Here is a 19,569-nt window from a genome sequence, read left to right as displayed (position 1 = left end):
TTACCCAAGATGCACAATAAACTAACTGATGTCCATGGCATATCACAATCAAAGGAGAAAAATGCTTGAGATCTGATGGAATATTATCTGCTCTCCCTCAGTCTGATTCATTATACTGTACGTATAATGTACATGATTAAAAGCCCCTCACAAGATACACAAAGTATATCGTAATCTTGTTTGCATAATAACCCAGGTGAAATCACAAATAAAAATGCTATCCAGGAGAAGTGCCCTGAATACATATTTGAATGAGAGAGTGTGCTGACTGAAGAGTACAAATTTAAAATTCAACACAGTCAAATAAATGATTTATACAGTCTGGCTGGCTTGAACCTATATGCTTTTCCTTTCCCAGAGAGGATTTCTACAATAATTCACAGGATGTCTGTGTCCCAAATTCTACTAAAAATCATCAACCAGCGGTTGCTAGTGGGTATTTCGGTGACAGTGTAAACAATGCTATGTCAATGATGTAAGAAATAATTTAAGTTCCAGGACATCTTAATACAAGAGCAGAAGAGAGGTTGACAATCTCTTTAGGTGCCCTTGCTATGCTTTAAGCACCTGATATTCACCCCACCCTCAGCCCCAAGGCACTTATGATTATATCTATAATTTATTTACTTATTTTAAGGTCTGTCTCCCCCTCTAGACTGTAAGCTCCTCATGAGCAAGGAACGGGTCTACCAACTCTGTTTGTTGAATTCTACTCTCTCAAGCAGTTAATGCAGTGCTCCGCACACTGTAAACACTCAATAAATTCAACCGAATGCATGGTGTAGTCAGGATTGAGTCTCCGAGGCCTTTCAGTCACGCATGTAAATTCACCTGCTACGACGCATGTAAATTCACCTGCTACGAACTGTTGCCTCACCTCAAATTAGAGTCCTTATAGCTGAGTCGATATCAGTTCATCAACTGGGGCTGGAGGCTGAAACCGTTGAATGGAGCGAAGTAGGATGACCTGAAGTTCAAGACTTTTTGCCAAGGGTGGGGAGATGGTGGCGGGGGAGAAGGCCCCCCAGCAAACCCATGAGAATGCAGACACCTAAAAACCTAGGAAGGGGACAATGGAGGCTTCTGTGCCCAGATTTTATTTTGCACTTGCCTGTACTGTGAACTTTCTATCTGATTCAAACCTGTGATGTGCTGATTGCTGTTTGTAATTTTACTTTGGACCTGTCTTTAGCTTTAAGAAAGGATTTTATCTCATTTGAAATGAAAGACCTATATTTCTGGTCATCTGGGTAATTAAGTCCACCCTTGGACCACATTACCAACAATATCTCCCTCAGCCAGCAGCTACTTGCCCAGGTGCAAGGCAGGGGCAGAGAGTAAATCCCAACTTATTTGTATGCCGAGTTTGGGAGGATGGAGTCATTAGGACTAAAATTCAAGACACAGGGTAGGGATGGTGTTTTAGCTGGGGAAATGTATGTGTGGAAAGTTGAAGAGCTTGGAGCTGGAGCTGGAGTTGAAGAACTCCAGTGGATTCAAATCTAGGGAAAACTCATGTCTTGTGCGGGCTGCAGTCTGTCTCCCCTTCTAGACTGTAAGGTGGTTATGGGCAGGGAATGTGTCTGCTAAATTGTATTCTCCCAAGCGCTTAGTAAAGTGATCTGCATACAGTAAGCGCTCAATAAATATAACTGACTACCTGATTACCGGGGGCTCAGGTAAGACCCTAGGGGAGTTTTGGCTGAGAAAATCCCTGAGGTACAGCTCAAATCATTACTCAGTGAGCAAAGGGCTGAAGGAGGAGAGACTTGGCACCCAAGTAGGGCTAGGGAGGGGTAAGGCTCATGAAGGCCAGATGAAGGATGGACTTTAGCCTCCTTCCCATGTCTGGTTCTCTCACATATCTTCCCGGAGATGACCCTCTGGAGAGGCAGGATACTGATTATCTACACATTTGGAGCAATAACATAGAAGAAAAAAAGCTAAACCAGTCACAGGCGGCTCATTACCAGAATAAGAGAACTTCTTTAAGTTGACAACTTCATCATCTCCACCAGTCATTTCCTTCTTTTGACTTATTATGACATTTAGATAACAAAAATAGAATTTTATCTTTATCCGTCTAAGTAAATTCCCCTTACCTGGCTTACGCCAATTACCCATTTTTAACTCCTTTTCTACTGCAAGAGAACTGTACTGAGATTCAACCATAGGGATTAGATCCATAATTGAAAACCACACAACATATTTTAATAAATGACCTCCCGGAATTTTTAAATGAATTTCATTTTAAACAAAATAAAGATTCCCTGTGACACTGAACTGACCCCATTTTTTGTGTCATGGGTTAAGACAATTGTCTTGAAACAAAAATTAAATTTTTCCACAGTTTACATTTCTATTTTTAGAGCCTGTGCAATTTCCAATGTTACCGATTTACTGAAGCCCAACACAAAACAACATTAAACCAAAGTATTGCCCACAAATTGTGATCTTTCTTGTAAACTCCAGGCATATCTGGGGAAGAGCCAGCAACTAGCCGTGTCCCCAAAGCCGACCCCAATGCACTCTCCTTGAAGGTTTTAGATGCCGCTATTCGGGGGATGACAGGCTAAAAAAAAAAATATCCCACCAAATACTGTAAGGACAAGCATGGTACAAAGCCAGAAGTGAATATAAGGAAAAGATATTTGTATATACGTACATATGTATATATACACATATATATATATAATGTGTGTGTGTTAATCTATAATAGTAGAAAGGAAATATACATTTATTTGATAAGTAATGTGTAATATATGTGTAATATTAGAATATATAATACAATATCTGTAAAAACCATTAAACTACTAGATATACAACTTCCCATCCCAAGCTCGAAAAACTCCGCTTTTACCTCCCAAATCTATGAAGCTCCACTGTGGCTACTGAATGCCAGACTCTAAAATCAAAAAGATCTGGAAAGCAACATGGCCTAGTGGAAAGAGCATGGGCCTAGGAGCCCGATAACCTGGAATCTGATCTCCACTCTGCCACTCATCTGCTGTGTGACACTGGGCGAATCACTTAACTTTTCTGTGCCTCAGTTTCCTCATCTGTAAAATGGGGATTAAGTCCTATTCCCTCCTACTTAGACTGCTGGATAGGGGCTGAATTCAACATGATTATCTTACATCTACTCCAGTGCTTAAACAGTGCTTGGCACATAAACATAATAGGTTAAGCATTTAATAAGTACTATAATTATATTATAAAACCTATCTTTTAAAAATCTCATGAAATTATTTCCAATAAGGATTGAGCAGGATATGATTTGAGGTTTCAAACTGATCTGTATTAAAGCACACATAACTAAATCTTAGGAAATTCATAGACTTGCCTCAATTTCCGGTCCCCCTGCCCAAAAACTTACAAAACAGAGTTTTACTCTATTTTTAAACATCAACAAAACCCCCCAGAAGCCTGGCCCTCTGTCTCCTGCTACTACCTGGCTGAAGCTTTCTCAGATGCAATACCAGAACCATGTTAACACACAAACACAGTTTAAGGACCAGGTGTTTTAGCCACAAACTGAAATCCGGAAAAGGAAGGGGCAGCTTAATAGGCTCTCCGATTGTGTCCATTACACCATCTGTAATCTGACAGACAGTCCTAAATTAAGAGTAAGCTTTAAAATGTTTTCTTACTATAATAAGTTTCACTAAACATCAGTCACAAAAATCATGGCATCAGACAAGATCTTGAGTTTCTCTTAGTAATAACTTCTAGGATAAACTGCTTTGCTTTTGGCTCGAGGATCAGAAGAGGAACTCCTGCCTGAAAAGACCAATTTTTAAAAAAAAAAGATTTGCTAAACACTTACTATATGCCAGGCACTGTACTAAGCACTGGAGTAGATACAAATTAATCAGGTTGGAAAGTCTCTGTCCTACGTGAGACTTATAGTGTTAATCCCCATTTTACAGATGAGGTAACTGAGGCACAGAGAAGTTAAGTGATTGGTCCAAGGTCACACAGCAGACAAGTGGCAGAGTCAGGATTAGAACTCAAATCATTCTGACTCTCAGGCCAGTGTTCTAGACCATGCTCTCTTTCTTGAAACTTGAAAAATTGATCTTGTTTGGACAATCATGCCAACAAGTCTGTAAAATCTTGAAAACTCTGCGACTAACCAGCATGATACACATGGGGAATTTTTAAAATTCTTTCTAATGTACAGGGAAAGAAGACAGCCATCCTTTATTTGTTTTTTTATATCTACGATGAAGCAGCAGTGGCATCCAAAAAGACTCTCCTTTTTATCCAATTTGACATCTCCAGCCTCTGTAAATCAGCCCCTGCAAAATCATGAATTTCCACCATACCGCATGCACCACAAACTACCACTTTCTGATGACCCAAAACTCTGCATTCTTCCTCCTTTTCATCACTACCAGTATTTAGTGAGCACTGCATGTACGCAGAGCACTGCTCTTAGAGCTTGGGAATATACAATTAAAGTAAAAGACATGGTCTCTGTCCTTGAGGAACCTACCATCTAATAGGAGAGACAGGTTTATAAATGGGAATGATAAATACACACACACCCAGAAACAACAAAAGTATGAAAAATTGAGACAGCAGTATAAACCAAGAGACATGCAAGGGTTTAGGGTAGTGCAAGGGCAGAACTAACTTTATGAATTTCAATTCCCTTTTGACTATTTAATAATAACTTACTAGGTTATTATTTTCCAAGGAATGCAGTAGTGATTTTCAGTGATCTACACACAGGGATGAGTTTAATGTGACCTTTTTGATGCACTGATGAACTTGGGTGAACTATACTTCATCAATTCAAGGCAGAACAGGAGAGGGCAGCAGGTGAGACTTTTTCTGTCTGTAACAGAGGGGACTCTCATCGGGTACTTCAGCTGCACCTTACATTCTAATGAATTTAAGTTTGAAATAATGATGGCCTTCATTAGTACTTTACCTTGAATTTACAGTCGGGTCACCAAAGACAATTAATGAAGGGCTTTCTAGGCAAAGATCTGCATGTTCTGCTAATGAAAAGGTGACTTTTTATGGTATTTGTTAATGCTGAGCCAATGCCGTGGTGCCATAACCCAGAGGCCAGATCTCTCTTGGTGACCATTAGTCTTCACTGCCATCGATAGCCAGCTATTCTTCAGGATTCCTGCCGAACCTATTTTCCTCACGGAATGTCCTAGGGGGTTCTTTGGTCAGAATTCTTCACCACTGGTGATACAGCCCCAGCAGGCATATCCTTATCTGCACAGCCTGGACCGCAAACCTAGTCTCCTGATTCACAGAGCTGGGGCTCTTTGCACTGGATGGGTAGCCGGCTTAGACAACAAATACAGAGCCCAGTGCCAGAATACCATGGAGGATGAGGTGACTCTGTGACACAAAAAGTGAGCAATTAGTCCGTGGTAGCAACTTTTTACAAGGAAGAGCAATGAAGGTCGAAAAGTCCAGATAATGTTTTGCTACTTGTGAGAGCATTGCACCTTCAACCTCAGTTTCTCCCCCCCTCCTTCCACACACACATTTCAGAGCACCTGGGGGAGTCATGACACTGCAGAGTCACAAACCTGGGTGTGGGGAAGGAAGGATGCTGCAAACATCACATGGCTATGCAGTAAACTGACTCATCAAACACATATTCAACATCAAAATAATGTTAAGGAACTGTAAACCTCAAATTTTTCAAGTCCAATTTGAGCTACTATTCTTGAGAACATGAAAGCAATTCATTTGTTCATTCATTAAACTGATGAGGGGTTGTTGACGATAGGAGCCCTGCCCTCAAGGAGTTGACAGCCTAGTCAAGCCTAGACCAGTTGAGAAAATACTGAGATTTTAAGATAGGGACTGAGTACACGTGCACTATAAGAGAAGACAAGTCCTGACTGGCAGGTCGCCATTAAAACTCCCATCTATAAAGAAGGATTCCAAAGGGATTCTATTCTTTCAATCAATCCTATTTATTGGGCGCTTACTGCGTACAGAGCACTATACTAAGCGCTTGGAAAGTACAATTCAGCAACAAAGAAAGACAATCCCTACCCAACGACGGGCTCACAATCCAGAATGGGGGCGACAGACATCAAAACAAGTAAACAGACATTAATATAAATCAATAGAATTATAGATATATATACATCATTAATAAAATAAATAGAATAATAAATATGTACATATATACACAAAGGCTGTGGGGAGGGACATATGATAAAGTGTAGAATAGGTGAAAATTTTGAAAAACACACCCTATAGAGGAAAAGATAGCTTCTGAATAAGAAAAATTTTGTCTTACCATCTGTCCTCCCTTCTGCATGACCTATACACTTATGTCTGTACAGTTTAAGCAGTTTGACATTCACCTTACCCCCAGCTCCAGAAAGAAATGTAAATACACCTGTGATAATAAATACAATGATAATTGGGGTATTTGTTAAGCACTTACTACATGCCATGCATTCTACTTAGAGCTGGGGTAGAAACACGATGATTTAGGTCAGATAGAGTCACCGTCCCACCAGAGGCTCAGAGTTGAAGTGGGGAAGGGGAACATATATTGAATCCCCCTTTTAGAGGTGAGGAGACTGAAACCCAGAAAAGAGTTGGTATTAGAACCCAAGACCCCAGGTCTGGACTATTTCCACTGGGCCTTGCTGCTTCTCTGAAATGTATCTTAATGTCTGTCTCCCACTCTGGTCTGTAAGCTCTTTGAGGACAGGGATCATATCTACCTACACTATTGAATTGTACCTTCCAAGCTTCTAGTATAGTGCTCTGCACACTGTAAGCACTCAAACACCACTGACTGATTGCTAAACTGGAGTTCTCCCAAGAGTCCAGGTGATATAATGGACACACATTTTCTAACTGCACCTGTAACTTGCTCTCCTTCTAATCATCAAAACCACAATCTTTTCCACCTTTAAATCTCTCCTAGGTTGCTTCCTCTAGGACACCCTCCCCAACTAATCCCCTCACCCTGCTTCCCACCTGCTACTCATGGTACTTCCATATGGTGATTTGTTTATCTCGTTCGACTGCCTATATTTTCTTTTGATCCTTGGTATCTATGCCCTTACTCTTTGGGACCATAGATACAAATGATATTTACCACTGTGTCTCCTTGTATCCCTCTAGATGTAAGCTCTTCAGAGGCAACAACCAAATCTTCTACTGACCAAAGTCCTAGTAACTGCTCTACCCACAGTAGCCTCGAAATAAACACCGATGAGGTGGATGATGATGACTTCAGGTTCAACACCAAAGGCTTTTTTAGAATACGTGAGCTATCATTGAATGTTTGGTCAAGGAGAGAATGCTGGCTAAAAGAAACTATTAGGAGTGATCTCCCTAAAATCTCCCCCGCTCCTCTCCAGTTCCTCCTTCTTCCTGCCCCTCTTTAACTCTTCCATCTTTCTTTTCCAAGAGTATCTCAAGAGACGCTCTCCCACCTCCCCTCCACCTGTGCCTCTGACCCCATCCTCTCCACCTTATCTCAACACTTTCCCCTTTCTTGTCCCCTCCCTACCTTCCATCCTAAAGCTGTTTGCTTTCTAATGACTTCTTCTCCAGGGCTTTGAACATGCTCATGTCCCCCCAGCCTAAAAAAAAAACCCTCTTGACTCCATGGTATTTGTATCTATGGTCCCAAAGAGTAAGGGCATAGATACCAAGGATCTTCTACCATTCCTCTCCAAAGAGTAAGGGCATAGATACCAAGGATCTACCATTCTTCTCCAAACTCCTTGAGCAAGTTGTCTCCAATTCTCTCCTCGACCCCCTGCAATCTGGCTTCTGCTAGCAGTGGGCACAAAGCGGAGCCACCATCTTGTCTCCACTTCCAGCTCCAAGACCCAACGTGGGCTGACCAACATCCTGTCAATATATCTATGGGGTCAAATCTAATGGCTTCACCCTTCCAGGGTGATTCCCTAAGGCCAATAGTGCTCTCTGCTCAGAGGGAGCTGGCACCCCACATAAACCAGCTTTATTTATTACCTTTATAAATGATCCGGAAGACAGAGCTCCATAGGGAATAGGGACTGTATCTCATCGATCAATCAATCAAATTTACTGAGCACTTACTGCGTGGATAGCACCGTACTAAGTGATTGGGAGAGTACAATATAACAGAGTGGGTAGGGACACTTCCCACCCACAACGAGCTTAAAGTCCTGAGGGGGAGACAAACAATAAAAATAAATTCTGGACACGTTAGGTGCAGTGGGGCTGAGGGAGGGGTGAATAAAGGGTGCAAATCCAAGTTCAAGGGTGAAAAGAAGGGAGTGGGAAGAAGAGGAAATGAGTCTGATCTGCACCACGCGTAGAATAATGCTTGGACTAGTGTTTAAAAAATGCCACAATTAGTATTACTGTGGTGAAACCTCTATGTTTTCAGATAACACTAAGCTCTTCCATGTATGGTGAATTGCCATGGGGATAAACTACTGGAAGATCTTATATAGCTGATGCTCTTGGTCAAAAAAATTGCAGGTAACATCTACAAGTTAATATGTCTAGAAAAATATAGTCCAAGCTACAACTACATCATATGCAAACCGCACTATTAATCATGACTCGTGAAAGAGATTTTCCTTTTAAATCATCAGCCCATAATGTGTTGTGGGCAGGGATTGTCACTCCTTATTGTTGTATTGTACTTTCCCAAGCACTTAGTTCAGTAAGCATTTACAAATACGACTGACTGAATGAATGAATGACTAGCCCGGTAGCAGCCAGAAGTCAGAGGTCGTGGGTTCTAAGCCCAGCTCTGCCACTTATCAGCCATGTGACTTTGGGCAAGTCACTTCAATTCTCGGTGCCTCAGCTACCTTATCTGTAAAATGGGGATTACGACTGTGAGTCCCACATGGGACAACCTGATTACCTTGTATCTACCCCAGTGCTTAGAACAGTGCTTGGCACATAGTAAGCGCTTAACACTATAATTAATTAATTAATTACAGTGCCTGGCACTTAGTAAGCGCTTAGCAAATGCCATAATAAAAAACAAAGCAGCCAAAGCGTCCCCAGAGGTAGCTGCCTCAGGGGTATCCGCTCCTGGTGGTCACTCTTAAGGTACCCCTTGCCCACCTCCCCTCCCAGGCCTGGACCATCAGGATTCCCATTTTGGCAGTTGGAGGTGGCAAAGGAGTGGCAGGAGGGAATGGGGCTAGGAAAGTTGGGGGTTATAGCTCCACAGGGAAATCCTGTCAGCTGGTCCTTCCTGACCCATTCAGATCCCGGGAAATCACGGCCCCATCCGGGACATCTCCCACATCCCAGAACAGCGGCCAAGGATAGCCAGCTCATCCTGGACCAGCCCGCGGGAGGTAACGTCGAGGAGGACTTCGAGGGGCATTTCCAGGCATCAAATTTTTCGAAGCTGGATAACAGAAATGACTTTTTTATACAAATACCATTATTATCCTTCTAGACCTTCAGCCCGTTATTGGGTAAGGATTGTCTCTATCTGTTGCCGAATTGTATTTTCCAAGTGCTTAGAACAGTGCTCTGCACACGGTAAGCGCTCAAAAAATACAATTGAATGAATGAATATAAGAGGTTCTTCCAAGCCCCCTCTGCCACAGTCTGGGAAAGAATCCTGGGCTCCTGGGTTGGATGGGCCAGTGACCAGGCCCAAGAACGGTAGTTCTTATGATCTCAATCAAGACAAATCCAAGTGGACTACATGGAATGACATGTGGCAAACTTGGCATTCGGAAGGGATTTACACATCTCTATTTATAAAAGAAGTAAACCCACTAACAGCATTCAAAAGTAAAAGCCAGATGGTCCTCTGGGGGGCCTTTCCAAAAACTGCTCTCGTTCTGATGTCATAGGGAACAGAGGGGAAAATAACAAAAGATATGATCCTTTCAGCATAAAATACCATTACAGAATGGGCAGTTTGCTATTTTATCTACTTTTCTCTAGAAAGAATGTGTGTTAATAATTTTCTGGGCTTAATACGAAGCCTGACAAAGTTACCCGACTGGATGACAAAAAAGAGAAAAAAAGGGAGTTCAGATTTGACAAATAAAAACTCAACCTCATCAATTCTCATATTGTTGCGATGGGTTTTCATTGCCTCGGCGCAGTGTGAATTAGACAATATCGCAATTTTAAGTCAAAAGAGGGAGCCTCGATGAAAGCAAACTGCTTTCCCTTCTTTTGCCAAGGTTTTCATCTGTTTTTCGGGTTTGCTTAAGCAGCGATTAGGGAAGTCCAACCATCCAAGCCGGCAGTACAACGATGCCCTCTACTGACCTAACTTGGGAAAAACTTCTGTTGGAAAAGCAAATTTACAGAGGACCTTCTTGGTCACTGCATCCCCACCGATCAGGCCCTCCACTGATCAAGGGGATTTACTGAGCAATTACCGGGGGCAGAATCCTATACAAATGCCTGGGAAGCTAGAAGACGTCCTCCCTGCCTTCATGGAGCTTAGGAGTCAGGGGTCATGGGTTCTAATCCCGGCTCCGCCACCTGTCAGCTGTGTGCCTTTGGGCAAGTTACTTAACTTCTCGGGGCCTCAGTTCCCTCATCGGTAAAATAGGGATTAAGCCTGTGAGCCTCACGTGGGACAACCTGATCACCCTGTATCTACCCCAGCGCTTGGCACACAGTAAGCACTTAACAAATACCAACATTATTATTATTAGAGCCACAGCCTGCAGAAGCAGCACGGTCTAGTGGGTAGAACACGGGGCTGGGTGTCATAGGTCCTGGGTTCTAATTCTGGCTCCGCCACTTGTCTGCTGTGTGACCTTGGGCCTGTCATTTCACTTCTCTGGACCTCAGTTATCTCATCTGTAAAATAGGGATTAAGAGTGCGAGCCCCGTGGGGGGCAGGGACTATAACCTGATAAGCTTGTATTTACCTCAGAGGTTAGTACAGTACTTGGCACACAGTAAGTGCCGAACAAACACCATTAAAAAAATGCTCAGTGAAAGACCTTTGTTACAAAACACTGCTGAGATAGCAATAATAATAATTGTGGTATTTGTTAAGCACTTACTAAGTGCCACACACTGTACTAAGCCTGGGACAGATACAAGATAATCAGTTCCCAAATGAACCTGAGAGTCTAAGTAGGAGGGAAAACAGGTATTAAATCTCCATTTTGCTGATGAGGGAATAGAGGCCCAGAGAACTTAAGTGACTTGCCCTAGGTCACACGATAAGTACAAAGTGGAGCCTGGATTAGAACCCAGGTCCTCTTTTTCTATTGTACTTTCCCAAGTGCTTAGTACAGTCCTCGGCACACAGCAGTCACTCTAAATACCACGGTTTAATTGATGTCAACGTAATAGAGCAAGGGAGAGGTCTAGATGTGTGAGACACAATAGGAGGCAGGAACATATACTAGCCAGGGTTTAAGAAAAAAATTTTAAAAACCCTCAAACTGACTGTGCAACTTTGGATGTGCCTGGAGCCTGAAAGGAATCAAGCTAAACCTAAAGAAAATCAGACAGCAGCCCTGAAAGAAATTCTCTGCCTGACCTTCTGGATTGGCCCATCTAGACTGTTAGCTCTTTTTGGTCAAGGAATGTGTCTATTGTTGTATTGTACTCTCCCAAGCACTTAGAACAGTGCTCTGCACACAGTAAGCGTTCAATCAATATAATTGAATTAATGAATTGGTCTCAATATGTGTTTGCACTTTCTCCAGCAGCTGCTTGTTTTCAAACAATTCCATGAATCACCATTGATCAAATGGAAGGGATTGCTCTGGTCAGAAAGGGAGGGACTCTAAGAACTTCAGGAGGCCAATTTGGATATTGCAGGCTGGTGAACGCCTTTGCAAATCCCTCAATTTTTTCCAGCTGATCTGCAAGACTGTCAAATGTCATCTAAATCGAAGGCAAGGAAATTCCATTAACGTAGAAAGGGTCAGAACTAAGCCCAGTACAAATGAATGGAATCTTCATAAAAAGAGGGCTCTATCCAAACTCACCATGGGCGAGGAAAGGTAGCAAAGAATTTTTGAGAGGCAAAGAATTAGGTGTCCTTCACCTAGGAAAAGTCTGTCTTCTTAGCTTTGACCCTTAAGGGACATCACCAGGAGGGGAAAAGAACACTCTGCAGCACTGCAGAGGCTGCTTTCCGAAGGAAAGGAATTACCAAAAAACTGGACTCAATCTGTGCACTATACAAGTATATGTTCTTCCTGCTCAAAGATACCATTGATGGTGAAGTTCACCTAGGGGTTTGTGTGTAACTGAAAAGGCCACTGCAGATTTCGAGTCCTGATCGTGCGTGTAACAGCACAGGCCTGGGAGTTGGAAGGATCTGGGTTCTAATCCTAGATCCGCCAACTTGTCTGCTGGGTAAACTTGGACAAGTCACTTAACTCCTCTGTGCCTCAGTTTCCTGGTTTTGCAAAATGGGGATTCAATACCTGCTCTCCCTCCTATGTAGACTGTGAGCCACATTTGGGAGCTAATTATCTTGTATCTACCTCAGCGCTTTATACAGTGCTTGACACACAGTAAGTGCTTAACAAATACCATTAAAAAAAAACCCAAAAACCAAGCCAGGTCCCTGACTCCCATTAGACCATGCTGCTCTAGCTTCTCTCTTGTCATCTGATGTTGCGCATAACCCCTAAGAGGGAATGCTTAAGAAGCAGGAGGTGCTGTGAACGATCCACGTCTCACAGACACAGAGCAAGGCAAAGAGCACTATGACACTTTAAAGCTCTCAATCGCCTTGCCCCCTCCTACCTCACCTCGCTACTCTCCTACTACAACCCAGCCCACACACTTCACTCCTCGAACGCCAACTTTCTCACTTTACCTCCATCTCGTCTATTTCACCGCCGACCGCTTGCCCACGTCCTGCCGCTAGCTTGGAACACCCTCCCTCCTCAAATCCAACAGACAATTACTCTCTCTCCAACCTTGTCCCCCTTTCAAAGCCTTGTTGAAGACATCTTCTTCAAGAGGCTTTTCCTAATTAAGCCCTACTTTCTTCTCCCACTCCCATTTGCATCACCCTGACTTGCTCCCTTTATTCATCCCCCCTCCCAGCCCCACAGCACTTATGTACATATCTGTCATTTATTTATTTATATTAATGTCTGTCTCCCCCTCTAGATTGTAAACGCGCTGTGGACAGGGATTATGTCTGTTTATTGTTGTATTGTAGTCTCCCAGGTGCTTAGTACAGCACTCAGCATATAGTAAGCACTCAATAAATATGATTGACTGACTCTAAAACTCTGGAGTCTGGAACCTAACACCATGCTGCTGACACACTGTCTCCCAAAGGATGGGCTGACCTTGAAAGGAGCAGCATGGCCCAGTGGATAGAGCATGGGCCCGGGAGACAGAAGGACCTGAGTTCTAACTCCAGTTCTGCCACTTGTCTGCTGTGTGACTTTGGGCAAGTTACTTAACCTCTCTATGCCTTAAACTACCTCATCTATTAAATGGGGATTAAGACTGTGAGCCCCATGTGGGACATGGACTGTGTCCAACCTGGCTATTTTGTATCTACCCCAGTGTTTGGAACAGTGCCGGACACATAGTAAGAGCTTAACAAATTCCATTAAAAAATTGAAAAAATCAAAATAAACATTCTACTTCTTTGTATCTCAAAGTACAGTGCTCTGCATAAAGTGCTCAATAAATACCATTGATAGATTGACTGTATTATTGGTTATGTGCCTTCTACGCGCAATAGCTAAATGCAGTAGTAATAAATAATTTTGATATTGGTTAAGTGTGTACTTTGTGCTAAGCCCTGGAGTAGGTACAGTGCAATGAAGATCAGACATGGCGCCTGTTCCAAGCACAGCAAATTTCTTGAAAATACAACTACACTGTACTTTCAATGCCTCACAAAAGCAATTTTTCAATTACTGAATTCGTTTTCAAATTCTAACTTTAACAAGTTAAAAAAAATCACAATTCTACTCAGATGTACATACCACTCAAAGAACACAGTCATTATTGACCCATCTATTAAGTCTGAAATATTTTATGTACAAAAATTACTCAGTCAAATCAAGACTACAAGGTAATGGAAGTCAATACCATGACCCTTTCACATTGCCAGGTTCTGGCACAAGTCACAATATATTAATATTTATAATAAAGATAGTCATTAGAATGGTATTCTAGGAGTACCAGGAGTTTGTTGGGTCAGATCCACAGAAAATGGGCTATGTGAAGCACAGTGCCTAGTGATTTCTATGTCTTGCCACAGAGCTCCACCTCTAGGATGTGCACTAATGTACTGGTGATTCAAAAGAAAAAGTTCTCTAATGAATCACCAACACTATTTCCAGCACAACTCTTAGTTGTCCTCTATTACAATACATTTGCAAACCCTATGGAAACCCATTGTAAAACAAGTGAACAAAAAAAATGAGTCAAAGAATAAAGTATGTGGTCAGCTCACTAAGTTGTGGAAATGTTCTGAGTTATTGAATAGTCAGAGCAACATCCCTTAACAGGGTCAGCAGCTTAGGGTATATATTTTATAACAAGGGAATAGAACTTTAAAAGGACCGATAGCTTTAACTACCACTTTTATGAGGATGATTCCTAAATCTATATCTTCAGCCCTGATCTCTCTCCCTCTCTGAAGTCTCGCATTTCCTCCTGCCTTAAAGACATCCCTACTAGTATGACCCTCCATCACCTCAAACCTAACATGTCAAAAACAGAACTCTTTATCTTCCTACCCAAACCCTATCCTCCCCGATTTTCCCATCACCATAGACAGCACCACCATCCTTCCTAAAAAGCCCATTACCTTGGCGTTACACTTGACTCTCTCATTCAACCCACATATTCAATTTATCACTAAATCCTGTGGATTCATTCTTCTCAACATCGCTAAAAATCCATTCTATGCTACCACATTAATCCAAGTACTTATCCCATTCCGCCTTGATTACTGTAGCAGCTTCCTTGCTGACCTCCCTGCCTCCTATCGCTCCCGACTCCAGTCCATACTTCACTCTGTTTGCCTAGATCATTTTTCTAAAAAAACATTCAGGACATGTTTCCCCATCCACCCCCACATCACACAGAAGCTCCTTACCATTGGCTTTAAATCACCTTGTCCCCTCCTACCTCACCTCACTACTCTCCTACTACAACCCAACTCACACACTTCGCTCCTCTTATGTTAGCTAACCTACTCGCTCTACCTCGATCTCATCTATCTCACCACTGACTTCTCGCCCACATCTTGCCTCCGGCCTAGAAGGCCCTCCCACTTCATATCTGAAAGACAATTACTCTCCCCCCACTTCAAAGCCTTATTGAAGACACATCTCCTCCAAGAGGCCTTCCCTAAGCCATCATTTCCTCTTTTCACACTCGCTTCTGCATCACCCTGATTCGTTCCTTTTATTCACCAACCACCCCACAAAGCCGCACAGCACTTACGTACTAGTCAAAATTTATGACGCGGGGCAGGGAGTGTTTAGGTGATGCAAAAGTACTCATACGGCTGTTGGAGGGAGGGGGGCATAAAATGAGGAGATTAGAAATTAATCGGGGAAGGCCTCCTGAAGGAGATGAGATGTCAGTAGGGTATTGCAATAACTGAGTAATAAATAGCTCTAAATGTTGTATTATCATCTTTGTTCCCACTGGTCAGTTACCTGGTTAACATTGCACAGACTGGATGAAATTGCTCTACTCCTCATGATGAAGAATAGTTCCTGTAATCCCACTTCTTCTTGATCGAGGTTATTTCTCCAGGGTAATGACTATATCTTTCCCAGAGGGTAAGGAAGCAATCAAGTATTAAACCTCCTTCTGTCCTTAAATGTCCTTCTAATGCCTAAAGCTGGAGTTCAATCAGAACTATTCATTTCCTGAAATCTAACCTGTTAGGAATACTGAACTTGATTTCCCCAGGAAAATGTTCTATAAATATAGGGTAATAAAATCTCACAAGCATGAGATCTGAATAGATAGGGAAGGTTCAGGATACGATGTTTATATAGTGCTCAATGATGGGGTGGAGGGAAGTCAAAAAGACTTCATAAGGATAAATGAATATTGTTGCTATCATTTGAAATGATTTCATCGCTCTATTTCATTACTTATATTTTAATAGTACTTAGAAATACCAATAAAAGGTTTTCCATGGTGAAACCTCTTGACAAACATTAACTTATTAAATGTGCCTACGCCCCAAGAGGAAGTAGAAATTAACTGGTCTATTATTATTCTCTCATGAAAAGTTGAAGCACCAGAGCCCCTATGCTCAAGGGCTCAGCAAGAGGAAAATTGAGTTTGTTTATTCATTCCTTTCTTCTTTCCTTTCCACCCTATCATTCCCCCTTGCGTATAATTACTTCAGGACACGGAAATTTTAAAAAAACACAAAAAACAGAATTTCTGGGAGCAAGTGGATTCTATTCCATCTTGGCACTTGTCCTCTGCCTCTCCCTTAAATGAAGCAGACTTGAGATTCATTCATTAAATCAATCAATCAATCGCCAGGATTTATATATCCTGCCACTGATGCTTCCTAGCTTGGGAGAAGAGGGTCTCTGCCAAACCCACAGAGAGCTACTTTATAGCTTTTACAACGGCCCCTAAGTCAGCTCGGGTTGTTTTAAATAAACTCTGCTTATTGTCCCAAGCAATTAATCAATCAATCAATTTTATTGAGCACTTACAGCATGCAGAGCACTGTACTAAGTGCCAGGGAGAGTGCAACACAACAGAGTTGGCAGACACATTCCTTGCCCACAATGAACTTAGCCTAGAGGGGGAGACAGCCCTTAACATAAATAAATAAATAAATTATGGATATGTATATAAGTACTGTGGGGCTGAGGGAGGGGTGAAAAAAGGGAGCAAATCCAAGCGCAAGAGTGATGCAGGAGGGAGCGGGGGAAGAGGAAATAAAGTCTTAGTCAGGGAAGGCCTCGAGGAGATGTGCCTTCAATAAGGCTTTGAGGGTGGGGAAATTAATTGTCATTCAGATATGAAGAGGGAGGGAGTTCCAGGCCAGAGGCAGGATGTGGCCGAGAGGTCGGCGGCGAGACAGATGAGATTGAGGTACAGTGAGTAAGCTGGCATTAGAGGCGCGAAGTTTGTGGGCTGGGTAACAGTGAGAGAGCAGTGAAGTAAGTTAGGAGGGGGCAAGATACCTGAGCTGTAAGGCCGATGGTAAGAAGTTCCTGTTTGATGCGGAGGTGGATGGACAACCACTCTGGGCAGCAGAGTATGTACAGAAGTATATAGAATATGTGGAGTATGTAGTGAAGTATGTCAGATCAGACATGGACTGGAGTGGGGCAGAGACAGGAGGGAGGGAGGATGATAGAGTGATCGAGGCTCGATAGAAGTGCTTGGATTAACGTGGTAGCAGATTGGACGAAGAGGAAAGGGAGGACTTTAACGATGTTAGTAGGCCTCAGGGGGCGGACTTGAAAAATCTCTACATTATACAACCTGCAAATTGGTGAAGCATTTCAGTCAATTTTTAAATTACAATTATGGTATTTGTTAAACGCTTACTATGAATCAAGCACTGTCCTAAGTGCTGGTGTAGGGGCAAGTTAATTAGGTCAGACACCTTCCCTGTCACAATTTCTAAAGGTGGCTTCAGAGTCCAATGAACACAAAATGACAAAAGAACCCTCTAATTTCTAGTTGAGGTAGGAACTAAAGAGAATTACTATTGAAGAAGTCCAAAGGTATCCAAATCATTGAATTGTCTTACGGTGCACTCAGTTTGCCTCTAACATGGAAGTTGCATTTCTGACGAACCCCACTTTAAGGGAAACTCATGTCTCAGTAAGTTCGACTCACGGAACGTGTCCACGAATTCTGTTGTATCTTCCTCTTCCAAGCACATAATACGGGGTCGGCATAAAGAAACACCCAATAAATACCACTGACCCAAACTCGCCTCATAGCACCTGTGTATATATGTACATATCCATAATTCCATTTATATTAATGCCTCTTTTCCTTGTTCTGATGCGTCTATCTCTAATTTATTTTTATTACTGCTACTGATGCCTGTTTTCTTGTTTTGATGTCTGTCTCCCCCCCTTCTAGACTTTGAGCCCACTGTGGGCAGGGATTGTCTCTCTTTGTTGCTGAACTGTACTTTCCAAGTGCTTAGTAAAGTGTTCTGCACACAGTATGCACTCAATAAACACGATTGAATGAATGGACTGACCATGGCCACACACCTTCCACAACCACTTCTTCCCACATCACATCACGTTCTATCCAAATAGATAGAGCTACATTGTCTGAGGAACATTCCCTAATTTCCTAACAGTGTTCAATCTAAACCACATAGTGAAAACACATGTTCTAGAAGGACTGAGTATATTTGCCATGTAACATTCAGTAGCAATTTATTTCCTCTACTTCCCTTCACAGTGCACACACAAGAAAGAACTAGACTAACATTGTTCTTTAGGAAGGGATTTGAATGACTTATCAAACTTTACCTCTCTTACGGAGAGCTGCGGCGGGAAGGAGACGGAAAATACCAAGTTGGCAAACTGGTACCCTGAAGAATCAACCTTCTGGCAAACCTGCAAAATAAAGACACTGATATAAATCCTCAGGAATTGTTGAAAGAAAAAAAAAACACCCTTGCCTACTTTTAGCAGAACTTTTTTCCATACAGAACGGTTGCAGAAACACATAAAATTTCCGCATTCTGGGTGGAAATAAGTTGCTTTTTCTCCTTGAGAGCAAAGGTTAGTGCCCAAGTACTTAGTATAGTGCTCTGCACAAGATAAGTGTTCAAAAAATACCACTGATTGATTGCATTTGGCTTCTGGGTTTTCATATTTGCTGTTTACCTAGGATCCTTTTTGCTGATGAAAACCTGAAGCTGCCAATTACTTAGAGAAAAGCCCATCTCAGTGCTCAGAACAAAAAAATTATAGAAATAAAAGGGAAATCAATAAAGGAAAAGTTGGCATCCACCTAGCTTGTTGAGATGACTGGGAAAAAGTAGGGAACACATTGAATACAGTTTCATCCAAATCCCTGCAGAGGTGCAGGTTGGGGAAGGAAGGGAAAAGTGCCATTTTTAAGAGTTGGTGAGGAACTCTTAATATCAAGCGCTTAGTACAATGAGACCGTTGTTGGGCAGGGATTGTCTCTATCTGTTGCCAAACTGTACATTCCAAGCTCTTAGTACAGTGCTCTGCACACAGTAAGCACTCAATAAATACAGTTGAATAAATGAATGAATGAAAGGAGGTACAAAAGTGTTGATGTAATAGTTGGGGCACATAACCCTGGGAGACAACCTCTAGACTTTTAGGGTTTTTTGGGCAGGGAATGTGTTGTTTACTGTACTCTCCCAAGCACTTACTACAGTGCTCTGCACATGGTAAGCACTCAATACACAGGATTGGATGAAAGGTAGATGAGGAAAGCTTCAATAAATCACTGGTATTTACTAAGGGCTTCCTTTACGCAAATGACTGTACTGAGCGCTTGGGAGAGTACAAATCAACAGAGTTGGTAGACACGTTCCCTGCCCACAGAGAGTTTGCATTCTACTGGGGGAGACAGACAGTAAACTAAATTAAGGATAGATCTACATAAGTGTTTTGG

The 19,569-nt window shown here is 42.2% G+C and overlaps 1 protein-coding gene across 5 annotated transcripts in view; it reads right to left on the bottom strand.

The window, feature by feature from the left end:
• The window catches only part of PUS10 (pseudouridine synthase 10), a 58,135-nt gene that overhangs the window by 32,850 nt on the left and 5,716 nt on the right, over positions 1–19,569 (bottom strand). For all 5 annotated transcript variants that reach the window (XM_029072229.2, XM_007672041.3, XM_029072224.2 and 2 more), the window contains one exon: positions 18,444–18,530. In XM_029072229.2, the coding sequence (XP_028928062.1) occupies positions 18,444–18,530 (87 nt within the window). The remainder of the gene's footprint in view (positions 1–18,443; positions 18,531–19,569) is intronic.

This window comes from Ornithorhynchus anatinus, chromosome 9 (genome assembly GCF_004115215.2).
Source record: "Ornithorhynchus anatinus isolate Pmale09 chromosome 9, mOrnAna1.pri.v4, whole genome shotgun sequence".
Classification (NCBI taxonomy): Eukaryota; Metazoa; Chordata; class Mammalia; order Monotremata; family Ornithorhynchidae; genus Ornithorhynchus; species Ornithorhynchus anatinus.
This window is presented reverse-complemented; position numbering and strand designations above follow the sequence as displayed.